General features: G+C 43.6%; 1 protein-coding gene across 2 annotated transcripts in view; it reads left to right on the top strand.

Moving 5' to 3' along the window:
* Positions 1-515: 515 nt before the first annotated feature.
* The window catches only part of VCL (vinculin), a 349,916-nt gene continuing 325,078 nt past the window's right edge, over positions 516-25,353 (top strand). For both annotated transcript variants that reach the window (XM_078642750.1, XM_078642749.1), the window contains exon 1: positions 516-1,470. In XM_078642750.1, coding sequence (XP_078498876.1) covers positions 1,303-1,470 — 168 coding nt within the window. In that variant the 5' untranslated portion in view covers positions 516-1,302. The remainder of the gene's footprint in view (positions 1,471-25,353) is intronic.

Below are 25,353 nucleotides of genomic sequence, written 5' to 3'. Positions count from 1 at the left end.
GTTCGAAGAACCAAGGCAGAACCTTAGCTCGGCTCGGCTCTCCCCTCCTTACGTGTGGGCTTGCCCAACTCTTCTCCCCCGCCGAAGTCCTCAAGCACCTATGGGTGCTGCGCCCCGTGTGGAGGTAAGAGAAATCCAGTTCCGCTCCTTCCAAAGAGCCTATTTCTCTTGCTCCGTCTATGCCCGCCTAATTTAATCAACTCACACCACCACTGTCTGTCCTCAAGAATCCTGGTGGAAAAAAATACAGAGCACCGAGCATTGCCTTTTATGGCGAGCAGAATGCACGACGTCAGGCGTGCTGGAATCCCGAGTGACGGAACGTTTGGCCAATTGCTACTATGAGGCCGGGCCGAGGCCGTACTGTAACTATGATCACGCCTTCACATCATCCACCTCAACGACAAAAAGGCGTGCGTATGCTAAGAGCGAGGCCTGGAACGCAGGCAACAGAGGCGGGCTCTGCTTTGATTGGCAGGAAAGTTCCTTGGAGCCTGCGAGGGTCTGGGAGTTGCCCCGCCTCCGTGCCAGGCTCGCGGTGACGTAGCTCGTCCGGAGCGCGGCACCTTGGAGGCAGAGGGGTGTGGGTAGTGGTGAGCAGCCCAGGAGAAAGCAGGGTTCCCGGGAGAGCTGGGGTTCCCGGGAGAGAGCAGGCAAGGCAGGAGGGTGCAAGCGAGGAAGGTCCTCCAACTCCCAGAACGTCCCGTGGACAGGGTCGCGACGTTCCAGGAAAAGGGAAGGAGAATTCCAAATAAGGAGGAGAGGAGCTTACTGGAGGGAGGGGGCATCCTGTCAAGCTGCAGGAGGTAGATAGTAACTGCAGTCCTTTCACAGTGCTTGAAAGAGAAATTGGAACGTTTGGAAACCGATCTCATGTAGTAGTGAAGAAACCAGTTTAGTAGTGTTGGAACCTCTGTGAGGGTATATTTAGACATTTAGGAGTAGGAAGAAGACCCTATGTGAGTTGTAGTCAGAGCAGCATAAAAAACTTTCAGAATTTTGAGGCGGTACTACCTGTAGAAGGAAAAGGGATTCTCTGATAGCTGAGCGTTCATCCTCTTGAGTGAACACAACTCTCTCTCTACGTTGGTTAGAGTGAAGATTTTCCCCAAAAGAAGCCATACCTATTCAGGGGCACAGGGAGAAGCTCAAAGAGAGTCCAGTAGAAACATCAAGAGTGGGCAGCCCCACCCGTCAGAAGAACGGGGTGAAGATTCTGCAAGTAAAGTTGTGAGGTATCGTTTGGGCTGAGTTGGGCACTCTTTTTCTGCTGGAGCCTTCGGGCATCACGGATCCGCCACCATGCCGGTCTTCCACACAAAAACCATCGAGAGCATCCTGGAGCCTGTGGCTCAACAGATCTCGCACCTGGTCATCATGCACGAGGAGGGAGAGGTGGACGGCAAGGCAATCCCTGAGCTGACCGCCCCTGTAGCTGCTGTGCAGGCAGCAGTCAGTAACCTCGTCCGGGTAAGTGAGTCAGAGAGTGGGGGTGTGGTCGCCAAGGGACCTGTGGACAAATGTTTCAAGACCTCAAAAGCTGCAATTAGGGGGAAAGTGCAGAGTTTCTTGATCCCTCACTTTGTATTGTTGGAAGGCAATGTATATATTTCACCTGATTAACAGTACAGTTCCTCCTGTTCCCTTAGAGGGGGTGCGGATGGTGGCACTGGTAAAGGATAAGAGCAACTGATCAAAAAGTTAACTGGAAGGTTAGATCGGGGATAAGGAAGGCTGATGGACGGACCAATTGCTGATGCAGTGGAGAGACTGAAAAGAAGGAGTAAAGAGTTGTAAGGCTGGTTTGAGGGGAAAGGGTATTACTGATGGCTACTCTGCATGGTAAAAACGGTCTGCATATCATTAAACTTCCTTAAGTAATTGAGTGCTTGCTGTATGAGAATATAAAATATTCTGTAGTTATGGGTGCAAGACCAGAAAAAAAAAATCTTCTTTCAGCAATAGGTGTGGTCTTCGCAAACTACACAGTGGTGCTGAGTGGATGATAGTGGTAGGGTTCCTTCGTGGAGCAGTTGCCTTTAGCATGCTCGTTTCAAAGCACGGTTAAAGCTTAGAATGACCCGAAGAGCATTGGATAATATTTTTAAGTTAACTCTTGATTGGGGCAACAACTGTAGAGTTGGTTCGGCCAGAGTAAATGTGAGAGACTTCTTGGCCCAGTAACTGTACATGCTGGTCAGTTTTGTATTTTTAAAACGAGTTCCTAAGTTGCTTAAAGCGAACAACATACTGAGAGTTAAAGCAACACCATAAATAATTCCTGGATGGGACAGGTAATAGGTTGTAAAAAAGCTGATTGTAGCAATTTGCTGTTTTGACCACGTCTTACCCTGACACTTATTAGTTCAGCCTCGACCAGTGGTAGTAATGATGGGTTACCAACCAGCAAAGGGTTTTAACCTACAAGTAGCTTGTTAGTAAGAGAGAGATTGAGGGGACATCATATATAATAAGTTAACATAACACAAAATTGCAGTGGGTCTAAGAAGTGAAACGTATGTGAAATGCATAGAGCCAGCCATGGCCATCCACCTTGCTTGTCAGGCTGCCTATCCACTACTTAAAACTGTAAGGTCTCTTGTTATCTCACTAGCCCATCCCTAGAGATCTGTAGCCACATCACCTTCACTGGTGGCAACTCATCCATCTGCTTCATTTTCATTTAATAATTTTAATTTAAAGAAAAACACCCCCCCTTAAAGGAGGTAACTGTGTACGCTGCAGAAAGAAGAGTTCTTGTCAAATAAAACATTGTGGAGTGCAAATGCAAGAAAGATGTGTTTCTGATCTGGCAGAAAGCAAGCTCAACACTGGGTAGAGACCAGGTTAGGTCCTCGAGGAGGGAGCAATTTTAAATACCAGTGAATCCACAAAACCCTGCCTTCTGTGCGGGATGTGATATCTTTAGTCAGAGTAAGTTGATTGTGAGGGCCAGAAGACCACTGCAAAGTAAAACCAAATAGCATAACTGTACATGCAAAGCTCTACAGAGGGTGGTTTCCTCCATGCACCCACTAACTTAAACTGTAGGTGTTTATTATGCTGCATGGTTACTGATTAAATTGGTCGCCATGTACAATTGGGACTAGTAACAGTGTGTTCTTTGAGCAGTTTTGATGGCCTCTAAAGTTCAGTCTTTTTGGATGCACTTGCTATGAAATGGCATAGCACCCGAGTTCTGCTCTGACCCTTCTCGCCCGGTGTGTAACGTCTATGGCTTATATGCACTACATTGTCATGTGAGCAGTTTGTGCACCTCTCCATTCTGTGTAACTGTGAGCTGCTTTCTGCAACTCCCTGCCAACCAGACGGGAAGCTACTCCCTGTGCATTCTGTTCCAGTCACATATTGTACTGGAGCGCCATCTGTTTGGGTGCTGCCCCTTTATTTTGTATTACGGTGTTTTCTCCAATGGTTTGTGCAGTGGCGATAACCCTGAGGGCAGTCAAACTGCAAGTGAGTGTCGCTTGACTGTAATGAGAGGTGGCTGCACTGGTCACCTTAGGTGCCTTCTTCTTTTAGCCTTCACCGCGTGGAATACCATGCGAGGGTAGGATTTGGATATCCCAGTGTCTGCATAGACTTAAGTGATACTGTGCCTTGATGAGGCCGAGGGCACAGAAGTCTTTAATGCACAATTGAAGGTCACACACCTGCAAGGCGAGGCAGGTGGGATTGTGCACTGGTTATTTGAATGGGTTACCATTGGCCGACCTTGCTACCGTTTTATAGTTCTTCAAAATCTCATGGAAGTGCTGGGTGAGGCCTTTAATGGCTGCAGGCAATTTCTTTAAAAGCAAAATTGGCTGTATCAGGAGTCAAAATAACTTTAACCCCTCCTCTTGTGTTGGACACAGAGATAGCTTTTTGATTCCTTTGGCTGCCTCTTCAGTCTACCAGACTGTTTCTTAGGTGCTTTCAGATGGTTCTTCTGATTGTCTCTCTGGTTCTCTAATCTTTCAATATGGTCTTATGGACTTACTGTTGGTCCTTTGGGTTGTGTCTTCAGTCAAGTGGCTGGACTGGCTTAGTAAGTGTTTGATTAGAAAGCAACTGGGGCTCTATTCTCACTGTCCGGTCACCTATCAGATGCTCTAGGCTTTTGTTTTCTCTTGCCACATTATACACAAGTTGTTTTGTGAAATCCCTTATTCCAGGATAACACGTTTCTCGAAGCTGGTATAACGCTGAGAACATGCCCAGCTTCATGACCTGTGGGAATATTTGAGACTCTTCACACCAGAAAAAGTCCTCAAAAAAGTCTCAAGAGACAAAAGCCCATGTCCCCCATCATAAAGGTGCTATGTCTGCAAGACTTCAGTTCCTCAAAGACCTGCTGCATTGCCTCCAAAGTGGTCCCAACTAAGGCACCTCTTTGTTTCCCTAAAAAAAGTACTATCGCATGAATCAACCACAACAGGAGGAGCAATTACCAGACTAGAACTAAAGAAATACTAAAAAGAGAACTTCTGAAGGCAAGTTTTCTCAGGATGTGATCCAAGGGCTTGGAGTAACATCACATTACACACCAGGCTTGCCCAAACATTAGGTCAGGCTCTTCCTTTAGCAATCCTAAATCCACAGATACCTTTATTTTTACCTAGTACTCCATACTAATCTGGTTTCCCATCCTAATTGTACTTGAGCTTTTTTTTTTTTTTACTCTTGTAGAGCAGGTCATTACATCACAGCTATGTATGTGCAATGTAAAGGTCTATCCATTGTATAGACTGTGAGTGCCTGTGGTACTCCCCATCTACTCCGGCTAAACTGAAGGCCTTTGCCATTCTTCTACATGTTGGTATTGAACCTACGACAGGGAGACCTAGCGTCCCCACTATTAAAGCTGCAGTGCATTTTGGGGTTCCCACTCAACCAATTGTTTCATTGAAGGTCAGTGGCTCCATGGATAAGGTATGCGGTCTCCTACATTTAGAGGTCAATTGTAAAAAAATAAGTGAAAAAAAGTATGTGTTTCTGGGTGATGGCAGGAAGTGGCATTTCATGCTCTCTCGACTGCCACAAAGAATTGATAATTGAATAAAATAATCTTGAAACAGATAGTTCAATCTTGTACATCAGATGTATCCCTTCGATCTCGCACACATTTCTCGCACTCAGGCACCAGATCTATTCCTCAGGTTACACACATTGTGCAGGCACAGTGGCCACAAACCTTCCGTTTGGATTTCGTATCTTGCTGTCTTAAATCTCAGATGGCAAATTCGCCTCCCCAATCCCCCCCCCCCCCCCCTGTTGCTCAGACTCGAACATCAGACTGATATGGCCTCTGGTTGTGCCTTCTGCAAGATCGACCTTTAGATGATATACATTAAGATACTGTTATTTGTATAGCGCATGACTGTTGCAGATGTAGCCTTTTAGCACTATGTTAGTTGGTAAGACTGGAAGAGAGATCCTTACAGTGAGAAAATTCGCATTTGAAATAGCAGCTAGTTGGCTGAAAGCGGTGGAAACTTTCATCAGGCTACTGTGGTCCATTGTGTCCAGATGAACAGTATGACGTTGTTTTCTGCCTTTTCCCTGCTTCCGGTGTCTTCCGCTCCCCACGTCCTCTTTACCAGTCCTCTGCAGTCAGCTGTTACTGCTCATCCTCGCACTCTAAAAGAGCAACGGTCTCGGGTGTCTGCTTTTGGGAGTGGGGGGCTTTGGACTGCTTGATAACTTTGGGGTTCGGGGGGGGGGGGGGGGGGGGGGAGAGGGGGAGTGTTTTCCGGCGTCCCCTGCTGCCTCAGTCATGGGAAAGATGGGGAGAAATATCAGGCCCTTCCCTGCCTTGCCCCGGTGCCGAGTTGGTCCGGTTTAGTCTGTGGTTATAAGGACCAAGAAGTGGCGTTTGTTGGGCATCATTCGCGGGTATTGAGACCGAACTCCTTTTTGTTTCGCCTCATGTATACAGATCGAATTCTTGAGCATCAATTTCTTGAGAAGCAGAAATTTCCACATGTTGCATACAATATTATTTTGGCGCAGGTCTTGGCTCTGCGGTGCCAGAAAATACATTTTGAAAACTGTTGATTGAACACAGAGCCAAAGAAATAGTTTGACAGCAGGTGGTACAAATCTGTCATGAGAGCAAGACATTTATTTGTTCTGAAGTAGTTTTACTAGACTTTTTCCTCTGCCCTCAGACTTCTGCCTTTTGATAGTCCCCTATTTTCTGGTTTATTTGAATTAGGCTGTGGCCTTCGTGATTTTATTTTAGAAAAGCAAAAAAGTCACATATTTTGTCTAGTGCTACCGTAGTTGTAAACTAAGAAGGCTGTGATATCGTATTTATCTTACTATCAAAAGATGCCACACATTAACTCATTTAGCAAGAACACCTAAAGGTGTCACCCCACGTTACCAATGTGCAAGCAGTTGTAACAGTAAGAATGTGAAAATAAAAACTCCAGGTTTAGCTGACATCATCAAGATGGTGTGAACTCCATTTCATATGAATACATCGGTTGCTGTTGTAAAAGGGCAAGCCTAAAAGCAGGGTATGCACCTTTATCACTTGCAAGCATTGAAAAGATTTTGTTTAGATAAAGCTGTTCTGTTCACAGACACACACAGGCGTGGAGGCGAGAGTGGAGCTGAGGCAGTGAATGGTTGGGGTTCGGGTGGGCTTTGAGAGGGTGGTGTCTGTGGCGCTGCAGTATGCATTCTGGTTATTACTGGTGTTCCACCTGTTTGTGAGTGCTACAAGTTTGATAAATAGCACAACTGAGGTAGAGAATAGTGATGGATGGGCTAGGATGTTCATCATGGACGGACATACATATGGAGTGTTCACAAGTGCACTGCTCTAATACCCAAAAAGCCTTGTTCTAGAGAATTGTTTTAAAAAAATGAAAAGGTTTTCTGGAAGCTTTACTGACAAACATCATGGCAGCAGTCTTGCAAGCTTCCATCATACAACATAGTCACGCTTGTCTCACTCACACATGGACACAGCCGATATAATGGGGCCTTTCCAGTGCAAGAATACTTTAGAAACAGAACAGGCATAGTACTGAAAGCTTCAGAACAAGCTTCCCTTGCGTGTACACAATTGGTACTGTTGTGTAGTTTCTAAAAATATATCGGATCTGTGCCTTTGCTGGACAACATAAACTAAGGGATTGGTGTTCAGACTGATTCTGTACACCCACACAGGATATGTTATCCTATAGACCAGCTAGCTCACAGTGCCACCACAAGCCCCCTTACTTTACCAAGGAGTGAACAGTTTCTGGCAACCCTTGAACATGACAACCCTTGGCCCTTTAGGGATCGTGGAAACATTAATCAATCAATCAATCATTACATTAACAGAGCGCGCTACTCGCCCGTGAGGGTCTCAAGGCGCCGAAGGGAGGGGGGGTGTCGCTACGGCTCGAATAGCCAGGTCTTGAGGTGTTTTCTGAAAGTGAGATGGTCCTGGGTCAGTCGTAGGTGCACGGGGAGGGAGTTCCAAGTTTTGGCTGGCAGGTAGAAGAAGGATCTTCCTCCGGTGGTGGTTCTGCGAATTCGTGGGACGGTGGCGAGGGCGAGGCTGGTGGAGCGGAGCTGGTGGGTGGGGATGTAGAACGAGAGGCGGTTGTTGAGGTATTCGGGGCCCTTGTTGTGTAGCGCTTTGTGTGCGTTGGTGAGGAGCCTGAACGTGATCCTCTTGCAGACTGGGAGCCACTGCAGGTTTCTCAGGTGGGCGGATATGTGGCTGTGGCGAGGGATGTCGAGGATGAGTCGTGCGCTGTATGCGTTGAAGTCATGTCTGAAGTTTGGCTGTGGTTCCTGTGTATAGGGTGTTTCCGTAGTCCAGTCGGCTGGTGACGAGGGCCTGGGTGACGTTTTTTCTGGTTTCGGTGGGGATCCATCGGAAGATTTTTCGGAGCATGCGCAGGGTGTTGAAGCAAGATGACGAGACGGCGTTGACTTGCTTGGTCATCGTGAGGGAGGAGTCAAGGATGAATCCCAGGTTGCGTGCGTGGTCCGTGGGTGTTGGCGCGGAGCCCAGTGCAGTGGGCCACCAGGAGTCGTCTCAGGCGGATGGGGATTGTCCGAGGATGAGGACCTCCGTTTTGTCTGAGTTCAGCTTCAGGTGACTGAGCTTCATCCATTCTACGACGTCTTTCATTCCTTCCTGGAGGTTGGTTTTGGCGGTGCCTGGGTCTTTGGTGAGGGAGAGTATCAGTTGGGTGTCGTCGACTTAGGAGATGATGTTGATGTTGTGTTTGCGTGCGATGGCGGCGAGGGGGCTCATGTAGATATTGAAGAGGGTAGGGCTGACCCCGGAGCCTTGGGGTACTCCGCAGGTGATCTCGCTGGCCGCTGAGTGGAAGGGAGGGAGGTGGACTCTCTGGGTTCTGTCAGAGAGGAACGAGGTGATCCAGTCCAGGGCCTTTCCTTGGATCCCAGTGTTGAGGAGGCGGGTTGTTAGGGTGCGGTGGCATACGGTGTCAAAGGCTGCCGAGAGGTCTAGGAGGATGAGGGCGGTTGTTTCGCCGTTGTCCATCAGGGTCCTGATGTCGTCGGTGGCTGCGATGAGGGCGGTCTCGGTGCTGTGGTTGGCTCGAAATCCGGACTGGGACGGGTCGAGCGAGTTGTTTGCCTCGAGGAAAGCAGTCAGCTGTTTATTGACGGTCTTCTCGATGACTTTAGCCGGGAAGGGAAGGAGAGAGATGGGGCGGAAGTTCTTGAGATCTTTGGGGTCCGCTGTGGGTTTCTTCAGAAGGGCGTTGATTTCTGCGTGCTTCCAGCTCTCAGGGAAGGTGGCTGACGTGAGGGAGTTGTTTATGACGTTCCGGAGGTGGGGTGCGATGATGATGTCGGCTTTGTTGAAGATATGATGGGGGCAAGGGACAGAGGGGGAGCCAGAGTGGATGGTGTTCATGACGTGGGTGGTGTCTTCCGTGCTGATGGGGGTCCAGGCTCTGAGGGTGGTAGTGGAGGTCGATGCTTCGGTGGCTGGAAGCGGTGGCTTGGGTCCGGAGCTGTCGTGTATATCTGCGATCTTGCGGTGGAAGAACGTGGCGAGGGAGTTGCAGAGGTCTTGCGATGGGGTGATGTCATTGTTTCTGGCGCTGGGGTTGGAGAGCTCTTTGACGATGCTGAAGAGTTCCTTGCTGTTGTGGGTATTGTTGTCTAGCCGCTCTTTGAACGATGCCCTTTTGGTGGTGCGGATCAGCTGGTGGTGTTCGCGGGTGGCGTTCTTGAGGGCTGTCAGGTTTTCTGTTATCCGTTCGTGGCGCCAGGTTTTTTCGAGGGTTCGGCAGGATTTCTTTGAGTCTTTTAACCATGAGGTTTTCCTGTTGCTGGTCTTGCCTGGGGGGTTCTTCAGTGGAGCTAGGTCGTTGGCGCAGTTGGTGATCCACTGTGCGAGGTTGTGGGCTGCGTCATTGGTGTCAGCGGTGTCGGCTGGCGGGTTCTGGCTTAGTGATGAGAGGAGCTGGTCTGTGGTGATTTTGCTCCAGCATCTACGGGGGATTTGTTGCGTGCGGTTGTGTGATGTATTCTTTTTGAAGGTGAAGTGGATGCATCTGTGCTCGGTCCAGTGTAGTCCGGTGGAGTGGCTGAAGGAGACGTGGTTGCTGGCGGAGAAGATGGGGTCGAGCGTGTGGCCAGCGAGGTGGATGGGGGTGTTCACCAGATGTTTGAGTCCGAGGTTGGCGAGCAGGCTGGTGGTGTTGTTGTCGTTGTTTTTCTCCAGGTGGAAGTTCAGGTCCCCCAGGAGTATGTATTCTGGTGAGGCCAGGGCGTGTGGGCTGATGAAGTCTGCAATGGTTTCGCTGAATTGTGTGAGCGGGCCCGGGGGTCTGTAGATGAGCGTTCCTCTGAGGGTGCTCTTGGGGTCAGTGTGAATCTGGAAGTGTAGGTGTTCGGAGGTGGAGAGTGTGTCTTCGGCGTTGGTCGTGATGTTGATGGTGTCCCTGTAGAGGATGGCGATTCCTTCTCCGGTTTGGTTGATGCGGTCCTTCCGGGTGATCTTGTAGCCGTCCGGGATGGCTATGGTGATGTTGGGGGCCGAGGAAGTGTTCATCCATGTCTCTGTGAGGAAGGCGATGTCTGGTGATGTTGTGTCGAGGAGGTGCCAGAGTTCGACGGCGTGCTTGTGGACGGAGCGTGTGTTGAGGAGGATGCTCTTGAGGTGGTTGTTGTTGATGTTAGGTCCGGTGTTTGGTCTGCAGTTTCGGAGGCAGGTGAATTTGCAGGCTTGACAGGTGAAAGGTCCCTGTGTTCGCTTCGGGGTCGCTCTGTAGCAGGCGGGTTGTCGTCCGGTATTGAGTGCGTTGAGGGTGGGGGAGTCGTACCTCAGTCGAGTTCCCTGGCTCCGACGGGGGCCAGGGGTTGTGGCGCTGGGCGTGGCCCAGGCGCCGACAAGTGCAGACGTGCTTGCCTTTGGCGCGCCTGCGGCGTGCCCGCTGTGCGGCCTCCATATGAGTGGCTGTGGGAGGGAGGAGCAGCTGGGAGGCGGGAGTGGGGCGGCGAATGGGAACGGCGGGTGGCGGGGCCGCAGGGACGCAGCGGCGGGAAGAAGGCACAGAGGGAACCGGGGAAAACGGAGGACAGGACACGGCAGGCAGTACGGGGGAACAAGGGGGCTCAGAAGGCAAAGGGGGTACAAGGCATAACAAGAAATCACAAAATTAAAAAAAATACAGCGATCAGCAGAGGGGACTCACGCGGCACCAGGCAGCGGCAGGGGCAAGGCGACAACCACCATTACAGTTTTTTTCGCTCAGTCAATCGTGCTTACTTAGTCGCAGAGAGATACACAGAATAAATGTTGGGGACGTTTTCAATAAGCATTTATTGAACCAGTGTCATTCTAGTTTAAAACATGTTTGCTGCGACAATGAATAGACAGAAGCTAACATAAGAGATTACAAGCACCAACATAATAAATAGAAGGTTGAATTATACCACAGTGCTAAAACAGCAAATACATGCCGGCATAAAAACATGACCGTAATCAAGCATACTCCTACAGTGGGGACCCTATCTAAGTGTACTTAGCATGTATGTGGGCGCAAAGCCAAGAATCACCTAGGAAAGAGCCTGATGGGAGGGAATGAAGGACCCCGTCTTGGTCACAAGTTGGACACCCCACAAGGGATGTCAGACCACTGCGTGTTGAAGCTTCAGCGTGCAGGGACCTCCATGTCTTGTGTCAGTGTAGAAGCGTCTCCTCCAGTTACCTAGTGAAGATGCAGTTCTTTTATACCCAAAATATAGCCTCTGGGTTCTACCTCAATTGATAGGTTATTAGTACGATTATGTAGATGACTCTAAATCAATAATTGTAATTATGCAAAGTAGCCTTGTCGCCCTCTGGTGAAGATGGGGATTACTTTTGTATATGTGTATGTTAATCCTGTTATGTATGTCATGTGCATGGGATATTACTAAGAATCCTCATGCATAATAAATTCGGCCCGTTTCAAGGAAACCAATCAACATTTATTCAGCACATATCTGGGAAAAGGTCAGTGCTGGAACCGTTATGCAGAGCAAGGTAGGAAAATCTGGGTAAAAGTCACTTTGCTACTTAGACCAAGGTTAGGAAACATAACAGTATGGTTTAGACAGCAGCAGATTATGTTTCCCTCATGCATATGAAGCATACACAACTTATAGCACAGAAAGTAAGTTACCTTTGTATACACAAAACAGGAATGGCTTTGGAGGGTTCTGTCACACGCACAAAACTGGCACAGCAGCAGCGGCTGTGCCGGTTTTGCTTTATCTGGAGTATCTGATGATTTCAAAGTTGATAAGCAATAAGACACAGCTGTGTGGTAAAGGAAGGAAATTTCGGGGATGCTGGGGAGGAGATTCAGCTAGCAGATAAAGAAGATTGTGTACCATTGTACATTGTGCGCTGCCCCTGTAAAGCCTTATCCAAAGTATTATGATCAGGTTCTGCGTGCCACACCTGGAGTCTTGTCCCATTCTAGACCCTTCACCTACATTGTCGTCACAGGATTTGTCTGGGTTCTCCCTAGTGGTGGGAAAGTGTCTCAACTTTGCAAGCCCTTTGAGGCTTAGTTCACGCAGTTGCTTCATGTATTACATGAAAATCTTGTTTCTTCTTCTGGTGTATCTGAAATCTAGATATTCGAACTGCATCTGTCCTAGTATCTCCTCCGTGCTGCACGGTGGAAGAGCACTTCAACCACAGAGTTCATTTTACCTGTGGTAATGTGAATGCCAGGCACTACCAGCTAATAAACCAATCCTCCGGATGTCTGTGATCAGTGCTCGGCGCAAAGCCTATCAGGTTTATGTCTGAACCCTTTTTTTTAATAGTTTTTCAGTGCCTTCACATGCTCTCTCCTACAGCCGTCTAGTCACATAAGAACCAAGTTTCATATCTAAAAATACAGTACCTCAGAGTGGAACTTTGAAAAACCTTATTGTGACACTCCCAAAACTAAACTTCTCTCCCAAAGACCTCCCCCAACGCCTGGGATCTAAGGCCACCCACGGCCAAGGGTCATTAATGGTTGATCCATATTGTGTAAAATCTCTTGGCCCCGAGATCTGCTATCCCATCAGATTTACAGCCTGTCGGGTATATGGAAGAAGTGACCTCCTCTGCCACTGATATGTCTTAATTAGATGTTCCTCATCTTCAGCTCAATTGTTTACTTCTGGAAATTGTTACTTTTGCCTTTGACGTTCAGAATCTCTACTGAGAGTTGAATGAGAAAAACAATGTTGGGGAAACTTTGGCAATTTTATGTGACTGGCTGGTGACCTTTCTATCTAGCAACTCCTTGATTCGTTTTGTGTTAGAATAAACATTGTAAGGCTCCCTTCAATTAATGCTGTCATTGTATGGAAACGCATTCCATCTAGTTTAACCTTCACCACGTTGGCCCTTTAAAAATAAATCGAGTGATATTAATCGATCAGCCACCCCTTTACATTGCTCTGCCTTCAGAGACAGGGGTATAGGTGTTCTGTTTTGCAATCCTGCTGTTGAGTACTTGATGCTGATGTGGTAAAGAGTTGGTGAAATGTGATGTGGGCTTTAATCACAGGGATATAATGGATGAATTGAAACGTTAGGCAGTTCCTTTCACTGGATGAACTGGCACAGGTGGTACTGGAGTATCCTCCTTTCCACAGGACTCGTAGCTCTGAGAGGTCTTTTTATGTATTATTTATCAGATTAATCCTTTCCTTATCATTGGTGCTTTCAATTTAATTAATTCACATATCTGCAAAAATTGTTCTCGCTGCTGGAGTACTTACCAACTTAACAACATTCTCTCCATGCCGGTGGAAAGGGGCCATGGCTTCAGTTCATGTCTGAGGCTTTGCCTCTTACACTGCATCCCATCCCTGACTGATGAAGGTGCTTTTCCTCCTCAACTGCACTCCACCCACCCTGCCTACCCATGCACTATCTGCCTTCTTTACCTATAGTTTATTCCCTGCCTTTTTGGCGTCTGTCATTTTGCGAGTATTAATGTTGACTGGCCTTAGAGAGTTTGCTCCCATGGGTAGTGCTATCCCAGAAAGGAAGGAATGTGTTTACACCTTAGCAGTCACAGGACTGTGAGTGGGGAAAACCGTACAATCACACCTAGTCTTGTTACTCCGAGGGGAGTTTGTAGAAACATCTCTTCTTTGGACTGTGGTTTTCGCTACTGCTGAACAGTGGATGCTACAAGCCATCTCAAGTTAAACAGGCTGCTAACCTGTGGTGAATGAACCACCTACAACACATTCACCTTCTGGCCTAAAGTGCTTGGCTAACCTTCGTCCTCCTCACACCAAGAAGGCATAGTGATGATTTTTTTCCCTTATAACTCAGGTGAATCTCAAGTTAGATAAAGAGATGTCTTTATCAGGCATTCACTTCAAATGATAAAAGGCACCATTGAATTAAGCGGTCTCGTTTAGACTTTGGAAATTGAATATATACCTCGCAGCCTGTCTCCATGTGATTCAGAATGTTACAGTAAATACAAAAAGTATCTGCGAGACAACTCCTTTACCTTCATATCTCATCTCGTATGTCAACAGCTCTTCAATCTCTACCCTGACTGCTCTTCCTCAGAGATATATATTTCAAAGCAGTTTGCATAGCTCATTCTGCAATTCATGGCCCTGTGCTGCTCTTCCTCCAGCATGGACTCTGTATCTGTGGCTCTTTGTTCTAGATCCGTTCTCCTGTTTAGCCACCCAATCCTTCTAAACCAAAAAAATCACACTAATGGAAAGTCCTTTCAAATAGCAAAACATATGGAAGGCGATCTCTGCAAGAATAAGAATAATGCTACTGGGTGACTCCACATGTTGAATTCACTGGCTAACAGTGTTTCCATTGGTTGGACGTTTGTCTCTCGTGGCTTGACTCCATACACTACACCCTGGTTATTTAACAGTGGGCCGTTATCATTTCCTAGCTATTCATAATATTGTATTTCACTGGTGGACCATGGATCCACTTCAGTGGTTGTATCTAATCTTAGATTCAAATAGAAAGATAAGTATCCATTTGCATAACACCATGCAGTGCTTGTGCTTATGCACAGCACTGCTAGCGCACCTTGATGAGTCTGTTTTTAGACTTGACACATTTCGTGTAGCATATAGGCCAAACTGCAACTATTGCCTTCTTCCACCATGCAGTCTACAAGCGTGCTAACACACCTGATGCCAATAAGAGTGCTTTACAACTTCATCAGGGTACAAAGTGGTCTATGTATGCATTCTTTGTTTATTTGGGTGGTGGTGACGTTTACCTTTAAGTTCTGGTCCTTGTGACCCTGCCTTTCGCGGCTTTCAATTCCATTTTGGGAATGGATGGTTTTACTTGACTGTTTTACTTTTGGTTGTCATAGCTTTCCCTTACCCTTTAATAGGGGGTGTCTCCTCGCTTGGGATCGTCGATAACCTCTTAGTAAGCAAAATGTCACCTAGAGTTTTCAGTTGGATGACCTGCTCTGAAAACCTTGTTCACCTTTCAAAGAATGTTTTATCTCCATTCATTTCAATTGGATCGCTCTCCAAAAACCGCTTGCTCTCACCCCCCCTTAAAAAAATCAAAGGGCTAAGAAATCCTGTTTGGGATGTGCTTATTGTCGGTGCTTTAAGTTTGGTGACTTTGAATTATGTTCCTTCTGCGCCCTATAGTCATAGGCAAAAAAACAGTCCTCGACCTGCTGCCGTGTAAGTATAGCAGTTCATGTTGATATTTCACATTTTCACCTCCTCTTGCTTCCAGGTGTCTAGGTGATTTCAGGTTGTCTGTGGTTGTTCATGATGGGGCACGATTGAGAGCTCTGAAATTGAGGTTAACCGCATGCGCGCTGCGGCGATTTTCGCGCTACGCAGCTTTTTAAAAAAAGCAGCGTTACATGACGAGCTCAGCTCGTCATCAGCGTGCGAGCGGCGCAACTGATGACGAGCTGAGCTCGTCATCAGCGCCGAAGGGGTTAAAGGCAGTGTGAACATTTCACAATGCCTGTGAGTATGTGAGACTACAAACACATCCAGTCCTTGAACTCTCTGCAGGGCGCCCAGAGAAAGGATCTCCTAAGTGGCAATTATAATTTTGGAAATGTGTATGAAGGTGGTACTCAATTGTCTAAATATAGGCTGTGCATAAGGTACAGAAAATTGTGTTTTCAGGTAAGGAGATAGAGAGAGAGGTTGTGTATGAGAGAGAGCATGGTTAAATGCTGGTGACACAAGGAAGTACATGGAGGACTGAGTGTAAAGACAGTGATGAAGAGGAAGGATCTTTGAGGTATGCTGCTTGTGGATGTCCAAAAGATATCATGAAAAAAGGTGCAAGTGTCTGACAGGGGAAAGTAGTGTGACGGGGAGAACTGGTCAGAAGAGATGCTTTTAGGATTATTACCCCTTACACATACCTTTTAATAATTTTTAATTCAGGCTCCTATATTCTGAAGTTAAATCTTTTTCAATTTAATTTATGCACAAAAGCATTATTACTTATTTATCTTATATTAACTTGCTTATTTTAGGCATATGTTCATTGTCGGGTAATATGTCTGTATGCAATAAAAGTAAACTCAGAAGGGCTGCCAAACCGTGATCAGGGGCCATGCTCTGTGAAGCACAGGATTTTTGTTCACTTATTGTAACCCCCACCTTTAATTTCATATGCCTCACTTCTTGGAAAGTATTCCTAGTTACGATTTGGCCACACTCCTTTTATAAACCTCCCATTTAGAGCACTGGTTGTTTTACTATGGGGTTTGTGAATTGTTTTCTGGGTGTTGTGATTGTAACTTGCCACCACAGAGCATGGACAAGGGTTTACTTTGTGGCAATTGGGATTGTGATCGTCTCTGAAGACTGTTATATCCTTTTTTTGGATTTACGAAATGTCCAGGGTCTGAAAAGCCCTCTCTGGGAAATGTCTGTAATGTCATCCTTTTTTATGGCATTCATTGATTATGGACATTTGATATGAGCTTGTGTTAGAAATGCGCTGGGAGTGGTCCCAGGGTGGTTCCCCCTCTGCCATTTCGTGAACCTAGGAAGAAGCTGCTGGGTCCAATGCACCTGCAATGTTCAGAAGAAACAAATCTCTCCCTACAAGTGGAAGGTGGACCTCGTCTTCCGCATAGTAACTAGTCACTGTGATCAGTCTGTGCAGGGTAAACTCCCAAACCTCACTCTTGCAATGTATTCATTGCAATGTTGAGTTTCTTCATTTACTTCTATATTATCCCCTGATCCTTGGTGCTCCTCCATTGTAACCTGGAGTGAGGTCCAGAGGACGCAGGTTGGCTTGAGCATTCTACCTATGAACGTTATGTTTGTCAACACAGCCATGACTAACTGTCCCCTGCTTAGAGGCTGTTTAGTATCCCTCCCCACCCTGCCCATGTTAGTCACTAGTACGTTGGGCCTGTGCTGGCCCTTCAGTATGCCAGGTCGTGTCTGCACCAGTTCCCTCCATCTCATCAGGGGTCTGGCGAATCACCGTGTCAGTGTGTATGAGAGCCACATGCCACTGTACTTCTGCTTTCTGGGCCTGTGGTTTGTAGGGTGCCCTTCCAACCCCACTGTTTTCTGCTCGACAGATTCTCCTGTTGGAAGTAAGGTTAGCGGTCAGTGCCATGGAGTATTGAAATAACTCCAGTAAGCATTCGATTGCCATCTGCACACTCTTATGATGTCTCCCTTCAGCAAACCATACTGCAAAGCGGTCATTGGCTATCCTAAGTGATAACATCCCAAAAAGCATAGTTGGTAAGCCTGCCCTGATTACAGAGCCTTGATCTGGCGAGCTAAAATTGCCTTTATAAGGCAGACTGGGCAGAATTGTAATGCATCTGTGCTCCTCAAAGCACCCACCCCCTGAGCCAACTGTGCCTTCGTTTTCCTTTCACTTAAAGAACTGATAGTTTTGAGGTTCACGATGGGGTTTGTGATTTCCTTTCTGGGAGCTGCAACTGTAACTTGTCTGCACAGCACAGGGCTGGCACAGGGATTTCCTTTCAGGGAGTTGGGATTTTGATTATCTCTAAAAAGCTGTTATGTCCTTCCTGATGTCGTTATTTATTTACGTATGTTTTAATTATGCCATCGACAACAGACCATTGGCCAGTGCTTGCGAGAGGAAAGGGGGAGGGGCGGTCTAGGGTGTCCAGGCGTCCCCGATTTCCCGGGACAGTCCCGGGTTTTTGTCCTGGCACATTTCGGCATATTTGGTTCATGTCCCGGTTTTTAGAGAGGGTCAACTGAAAACGGTGAGAGGCACTTTTCTAGGTGTTACAAAGCAGGACTAGCTAGCAGCTGTTATAAGTAAGCACTTTTATTAACAGGTAAGATGCTGGTTTAAAAAAATTCAATGTTATTTATTTGCTTGGTGCTTCTTCTGTGTTTCTATGTTGAAGAGGGCTGTTATTCTTTGTCACTTCGTTATTGTAAAATGGTAGTCCTTCCTCTATTTTTGCGAAAAGTCACGTTTTTTTGGTCACAAAATCTGGTCACCTGATCCAGCGGGCTATAGAAAATATATCATAAACTACGCTACCCAATTTCATAACCTATAAACAAAATTCTAAACTATACATGGACCCATTTATGAACCTGATATATTTAGGGCCTACTGAATCTGGTGGTCAAATAAATCTATATACACATTATTTACAAAATATAAACATTTTATACATTTGCAGAAAGAATATTGTCATTAGAATAAAACCCAACCATTTAAACGACCACCATAGGCGACATGATCTAGCTTAAAGGTAACCTATACTTCTAAATAACCAAGACCAGCTTGTTTGTCAAAAGTAAGATTTTATTTTCTAAATTATGGTATATAAGTTGTAAGTTTTATAAATGAAATTTATTTGCAATAAAGCAAGCATGATGGTAAGGATTTTGAGAAAAATACAATTTAAGCAATTGAATCAGTTTAAAGAAATTATATGAAGTTTAGCATTTCTAAAACCTATTTCCCTAACTGAGCTAAATAGACAGAAATTAAAGTAAAGTTCTTTGAGGATTCTTACGTGCTCCACGCAAAGTCCAGCAGCACATCACCCTCATCGGAAAGTCAGAAAGCAGCAGCCAGCCCAACCCTAAGGGCATGACTTTTTATACCTTTCTACGCTAACTAAACTAGCAAAGGAAAGTTTTCAGTATTACTCGACGTCCCATTGGCTGAGAGTGACAAGTGACATGTCACCCGATTCTTAAAAAGTTCCACAAAATCATGTCTTACAAAGACCATTGTCTCTTCCACGTGAAGCCAGAGGCTTCCTGCGATTGCAACTTTGTAATAAGACATCCTCGCAGCTTCCATAGTTTTACAGCACAACTTCCGCGGATGCCAAGTTAAGGACTGACAAAAAGTTCACTTTCGACCTTGGCCATGTCCGACAGAATGATGTCAGCTCATCAGTTTTTGCTTTGTGAATGCAGCTTCAATAAACGTTTTAATTCAGAATGGGCGTCTCGTGACTTTCTGCAGAAATATGGATTAGCTCTTTTTGTGCGGCTCAAATAGTTAGGCCTCAAAAGCAGGCAACTTATGATTTCTAGTATAAAACAAACACAAGAAAAGTATTAATGTAAGAAATAAAGTATATTCTGTATCCACCCCATGGTTTACTAAATAATTAACCCACCCGATTAATCAAAATGTTACCTAGCCATTGCAAACAAATAAAGCAGCGTTTATATTTACCAGTCTCCGTTTTTCAATGAGACCCATATGCACCTAGAATAGTAGAAATGACATCACACAGACAAGAAAAAGCAAAACAAGCACATGCTTATTTTAAGTATGCAGCAGTTAGTAATGACAAAAACGAAAACAATAAATTATTTTATTATTTTGTACGAACAAAAAGATGCAACATTTATGCACGTTTATGAGCACACATGTTAGTCCCCCCACGTGTAAAGTTTAATCTAGGTTGTATTAGCACGACATATCACAAATCATTAATAAATTTATTCATGTTATGGAAATGTGACTTTGCGAGTTTAAACAAAATTTTGTTTTCTATCTCGCTCCATCAACTCCCTCATCTGGTGATTAACAAATCACCACACCAGCACTCAAAATTTTGGTAAATTTAATTTATAAGAAATCGATTCAAATTCATTGTATTAGTAAACCTAAAAGTCTGTTTCAGCATAATCCTTGCAATTAACATGACGCTCTCTATGTAACTCCTGCAACTCAATCTCCCTTTCCTCTTCTTTTCTGAGTTTATAAATTCTCTTCTTTTCTCTCAAATGCTTCTTTCTTTTATGTAACAAACAACCTACTTTAGTCAAAATAAAAATGAATATAATTATAATCAAAGGTGCCAGAATCTTGCCAAGAATTGAACTTCCGATATTATGAAACCAGTTTTTAATTGCTTGAAACCTATTTGAAAGTTTCCCAGTAAAATCTTCTTCTTCTAAAGGAATTATTTCAGAATGCATTTGTGTAATATTCTTAATATACATTTCAATATTTTTACTTTCATCCGGTATATATGTACAGCAATGTTGGACATGTAAAATGCCACAGACTCCTCCCTCCTTTGCTAAGAGTATGTCTAAAGCAAGACGGTCTTGAATTACCATGGATCTAATTGCAATAACTTCAACATTCACTAATTGAAATCCATCAGCAGTGTCAGTTGATAATCTATCAACTATAGTGGACAATTTTCTGATTCTCCCTGCATTTAGGGTTATACCAACAAAAGGTATTACAGCTTGAAAAATATCTCCCAGAACTTCAGTAAAAGTTTCTCTTTTAGCTCTATTTACATAATTATGGATTTTAAATAATCCTTCTGAATCTCTGTCAACATGAAACACTTTAGGAAAAACAATTCCCACATAACAAGTTCCATACCAATGATCTGGAAGGTTGTAGTAGGCTTTGTCACCACAAACAAAATAAATTCCAGGAAAGATAGGATCTTTTCCACCTTTAAATCCCCAACCTCCCATAATCTGATAAGTATCTTCACAGTTGCTTGCACCTACAAAATAATTATCAAAAAGTGTGTTATCTCTTCTAATGCAAAGCTTTCCACTAACAGGTTTGTCTATGTGAATTGCAATATTTTCAAGCATTTTGCCATTTAGTTTCTCATCCTCTTTTTGCCAGAATGATGACTTAGTCTGTTTGACTAATTCATTTCTCTTATAAATTGCTCTTCTCTCCTCAACCATATTCAGAAATTTCTTCCCTTCAGCACTTAATTTACATGTTAGATTATTCTTGTAAGCATACTCATAAGTGAGTTCATTAGTAACAAGGAAATATTCTCTCAATTGTTTAGCTTTCTTATGCTTATTTAAAGCATTATCAATCTTGACATTAGCAAAAATCTCATCATAATTTGAGTAGTAATATTCTAAACGACCAGTTTGATAAAATAAACTAGTTAATACACTACATGTAACAGCATAAGTGAGAGGAAGCATATTATATGTTACTCCCTCAGAAACAGAAGCCGGTAACTTAACGCACACATAACAATCCTTTGCATCCATTACCTTTACATATTCACTCAAAAGCTTTGTGAAAGTATTGCTTGAAAAATCACCTATTGATTTATCTTGATGAATGTTAGGCTGATGATCAATTACTTTTACAGATGCACTATGTTTAGTTTGGCTAACCAGAGTTTTGCTTGTTAAGTTAACTTTGTGTAATTCTCTATTCATTTCTAAAGGTATGATCACAGCTAGTACCAACCAGAGCAGAACTAAAATGAGCAGACACACCAGAGTCATCTTACAACATCTTTTAAAAACAGAGCATTTTGAAGTGCTCTCCTTAATGTAAGGCATTTTTAGGTTAGTTTTAGCCTCAAAAAATAAAAATAAAAATAAATTTTAAAATTTATATACACCCCCCTTTTAAAATATATTTTTCTTTTATAACCCTAAACAAGATTTCTTCGACCTTATGTCATACATAAGTTTTCTTCTACTAGACAGATTTTCTTCGACCTTGTGTCAACTAACAGGATTTCTTCAGCCTTATGCCAATTTAATAATTTTGTACTTCAATCATTGTCACTAATTTCTTGGATTTCGTTTTCTTCTTCACTACTATCATATATGTCTATAACAGGTGGAATTACTAAGTAAGTCCACTCAGGAGACTTGTATTTCTGGTTTGGTCTAATTATTCTCTTCCCTTTTCTTGATATCACTTCTATTTTCCTCCCAACTCCAACTTCTTTTCCAGGACTCTTTTGACTACTTATTTCTTCAACTTGTTCTATTGGCTTTTTGATTAATCTCACTCTCAACCTTCCACCAGGCCAGAAGTCTGCTTTTCTCACGTACTTTTTCTTTGGTTCAGAATTATTTGATTCTGACTTCCAAGTCCTTTTCTTTCCGTTTTCACTTCCACCTTCCACGTCACTTTCCTCAGTTTCGTAGTCTGAAATTTCAATTGACTCAGGAACTTCTCTATACGGCAATTTCACTCCTTCAGGAACTTCACTTTGTCTTCCATCACTGGTACTCGGTAATTCGTTCTCTTCCTCTTCCTCAATTACCTCTAGCTTCCCAGATTTCGGATTTTTGTTCCTTACTTCAGAGCTTGTTCTCTGCCTTTCGATACTCTCCTGGTCTGAAACTTCTTTTGGTTCAGCTTCTTTGTCTTCAATATAGACAACCGAATCCTCAGTTATCTTTCCTTTTAACAGATTCTCTTCACCTTCAGAATCTATTTCAATTATTTCTAAGTCTTTTCTTGTCAGATTTCCATTCACTGGCACAGTTTCCAGATGTCGACTTTCTTGTCGATCTTCAGAATCTGGAATTACTTCACCTTCTGTTCTGTCTTCTGCTTCAGAATCAGAGTCATCTGTGGTATCACTTTCAACATCAGAATTCTCAGGAGTTGGTATTGGAATAGTATGACTTGGATGAATCCAGCGCTTCAATCCTCTGCACTTTACAGCATTAGTAGTGATCAAGATTACCTGCCTAGGTTTCTGCCATCTAGGAGATAGACAATTCCTCCTCCGATGTACTTTCGTTCTGACCCAGTCTCCAGGTCTCAGATCATGTGTCAAAACTTTGTCATTTGATTGTGCTTCAGTTCCCACCTGATTAGATACAGAAGTTACCATATCAGATAACCTTTTACAGTAATCCAAAATTGCACTGTCATTTATGCTTAACAGTTTACCTACAGGTACAAAAGCTTGCCTCATAACTCTTCCCATCAAAATTTCATGAGGACTCAAACCTGTCTTTTTATCTGGTGTACTTCTTATTGACATCAAAACAAGTGGAAGAGCATCAGTCCACTTCACTCCTGTCTCTAGACACATTTTCCCAATTCTGTTTTTGATAGTTCCATTTATTTGTTCAACTACACCTGATGCCTCTGGTCTGTATGCACAGTGTATTTTCTGCTCAATACTCATAGCTTCGCAAATTAACTTCAACAGTTTGTTATCAAAAATGACTTCCTCCATCACTCTCAATAGTAACTGGAAAACCGTACCTTGGGATGATTTCTCTGAGCATTAGTTTTGCTACTGTAATTGAATCACAATGTCGTGTAGGAAAAGCCTCTACCCACCTCGAGAACAAGCATACAATTACAAGTACATATTTCAAACAGTTGTGTAAGGGCATTTCAATGAAATCTATTTGTAACCTGGTAAAGGGACCACCCTCTCGACCAATTATTCCTGTCCCCACCACTGATTTTCTGTTTGGATTCATTTGTTGGCATGACAAACACCTTTGACAAAAAGATTCTGCAATGGTTCTAAACTTGGTATTGAACCATGTTTCTTTAAACAGTCTAACCATAGAATCTCTTCCTAAATGTGCAGGACCATGATATAATCTGGCCATGTCAGAAATCATGCAATTTGGTAAAACTACTCTGCCATCTTTGTAAACCCACACTCCATCTTCATCACGTTGTCTACAATCTGATCTTAACCACTGGTCTTTTTCTTCATCATCTGCTTCGTTTTGTAAATCTCTAATCTCATTCCATGTTTCTACAACAGTTGTTAGCATTAATGAATTTGAATCAGTTTCTGTACTTCTATTCCGATTGTAAGAATAATTTTTCCTTGCGCAGTACTTTGCTGTTTCATCTGCGAAGGCATTTCCTTTGGAAATATAATCAGTCCCTCTAGTGTGTGCTGCACACTTGACTATGGCAATTTCTTTTGGCAATTGTATTGCTTCAATTAATCTTCTAATGAAAACTGCATTTTTAATTGGTGATCCTGTTGATGTCATGTATCCTCTCTGTGACCAGAGTTGTCCATAATCATGCACAACTCCGTACCCATACTGACTATCAGTAATGATGGTAACTCTTATATCTTTTGATATTTCACATGCACGAATTAAAGCAATCAATTCAGCCACTTGTGCTGAACGAACTCCTTCAAGACATGATGCTTCTTCAACATCTTCGACTGTACAAACTGAGTATGAAGCTTTCAAGACACCACCTTCGGATCTTAAGCATGAGCCATCTACAAAGTAGACAAAATCCGATTCAGGCAAAGGTCTGTCTTTGATGTCTTTTCTTGGTTTTGTGCAGAATTCCATGACATCTAAACATTCATGTTCTGTCTCGATGTCATCAACAATTTCAGAATCAGGCAGTAATGTAGAAGGATTCAGATTCAAACATCTTGAAATCGAAACATTATCTGCTCCCAGTATGATTTTCTCATACTTTGTCAATCTGCTACTTGTTAAATGTTGAGTCTTACCTCTTGTCAATAATATTTCAACTGAATGAGGCACAAAAACTTTTACAGGAAATCCCATAATGATTCCTTCACTTTGTTCAAGACTGATACTTGTAGCTGCCACTGCTTTTAAACAACCTGGTAATGCTTTTGCAATTGGATCAAGAACTGCAGAGAAATATGCAATAGGTTTCTTTAGGTTTCCATGTCTCTGAATTAACACAGATAATGCACATCCTTCTCTCTCACTGCAATACAGTTCAAAATCTTTCTCATAATTTGGCATACCCAAAGCAGGAGCTTGGCATAAGCTCTTTTTCAAGTTTTCAAAAGATTCCATCTCAACATCATTGAGAATAATTGGATCTTTTACATCTGATTTGGTCAGTCTTTGTAGTGGTTTCGCAATTACTGAAAATCCACTTATCCATTGTCGACAGTAACCTACCATTCCCAGGAACATTCTGACCTGTCTTTGTGTTCTTGGCGGTAACATTGCTTGAATCATTTTTATTCTCTCTATTGTTACTTGTCTTTTTCCTTTTGCAATTCTGTGACCAAGATATTTCACTTCCTGTTTGCAAAACTGTAGTTTTGCTGGGGACACTTTATGTCCTTCTTCTGCAAGGCGATTTAACAAAATTATTGTGTCTGTTACACAATTTTCTCTTGTCTTTGCAGCTATTAACAAATCATCAATATACTGCACCAACGTAGACCTACCTGGTAAGTCTAAATCTTCTAATGATCTTTTTAACAGTTCGTTAAAGATTGAAGGACTTTCTGTATAGCCTGAGGGATTCTTGTTCATCCAAGGGTCTTACCTTGGAATCTGAAAGCAAAGATTTCATAACTGTCTGGGTGTAGAGGAACAGTAAAGAATGCATTGCAAAGGTCAATGACTGTGTACCATTCAGCATCATATGGAATCTGAAATAGAATTACTGCTGGATTTGGAACCACAGGACAACATGGAATAACAATTTGATTAACCTTTCTCAGATCTTGTACGATCCTAAATGTTCCGTTAGCCTTTTTAACTCCCATAATTGGTGAATTACAAGAGCTACTCTTCATTTCTTTCAATACACCTTGCTTGATTAATTTTTCAATTACAGGTGTAATACCTTCA

Source organism: Lissotriton helveticus, chromosome 5_1 (assembly GCF_964261635.1).
Source record: "Lissotriton helveticus chromosome 5_1, aLisHel1.1, whole genome shotgun sequence".
In the NCBI taxonomy this organism is placed as follows: domain Eukaryota; kingdom Metazoa; phylum Chordata; class Amphibia; order Caudata; family Salamandridae; genus Lissotriton; species Lissotriton helveticus.
Note: the sequence above shows the minus strand (reverse complement) of the source record. Positions and strands in the feature narration are given on the sequence as shown.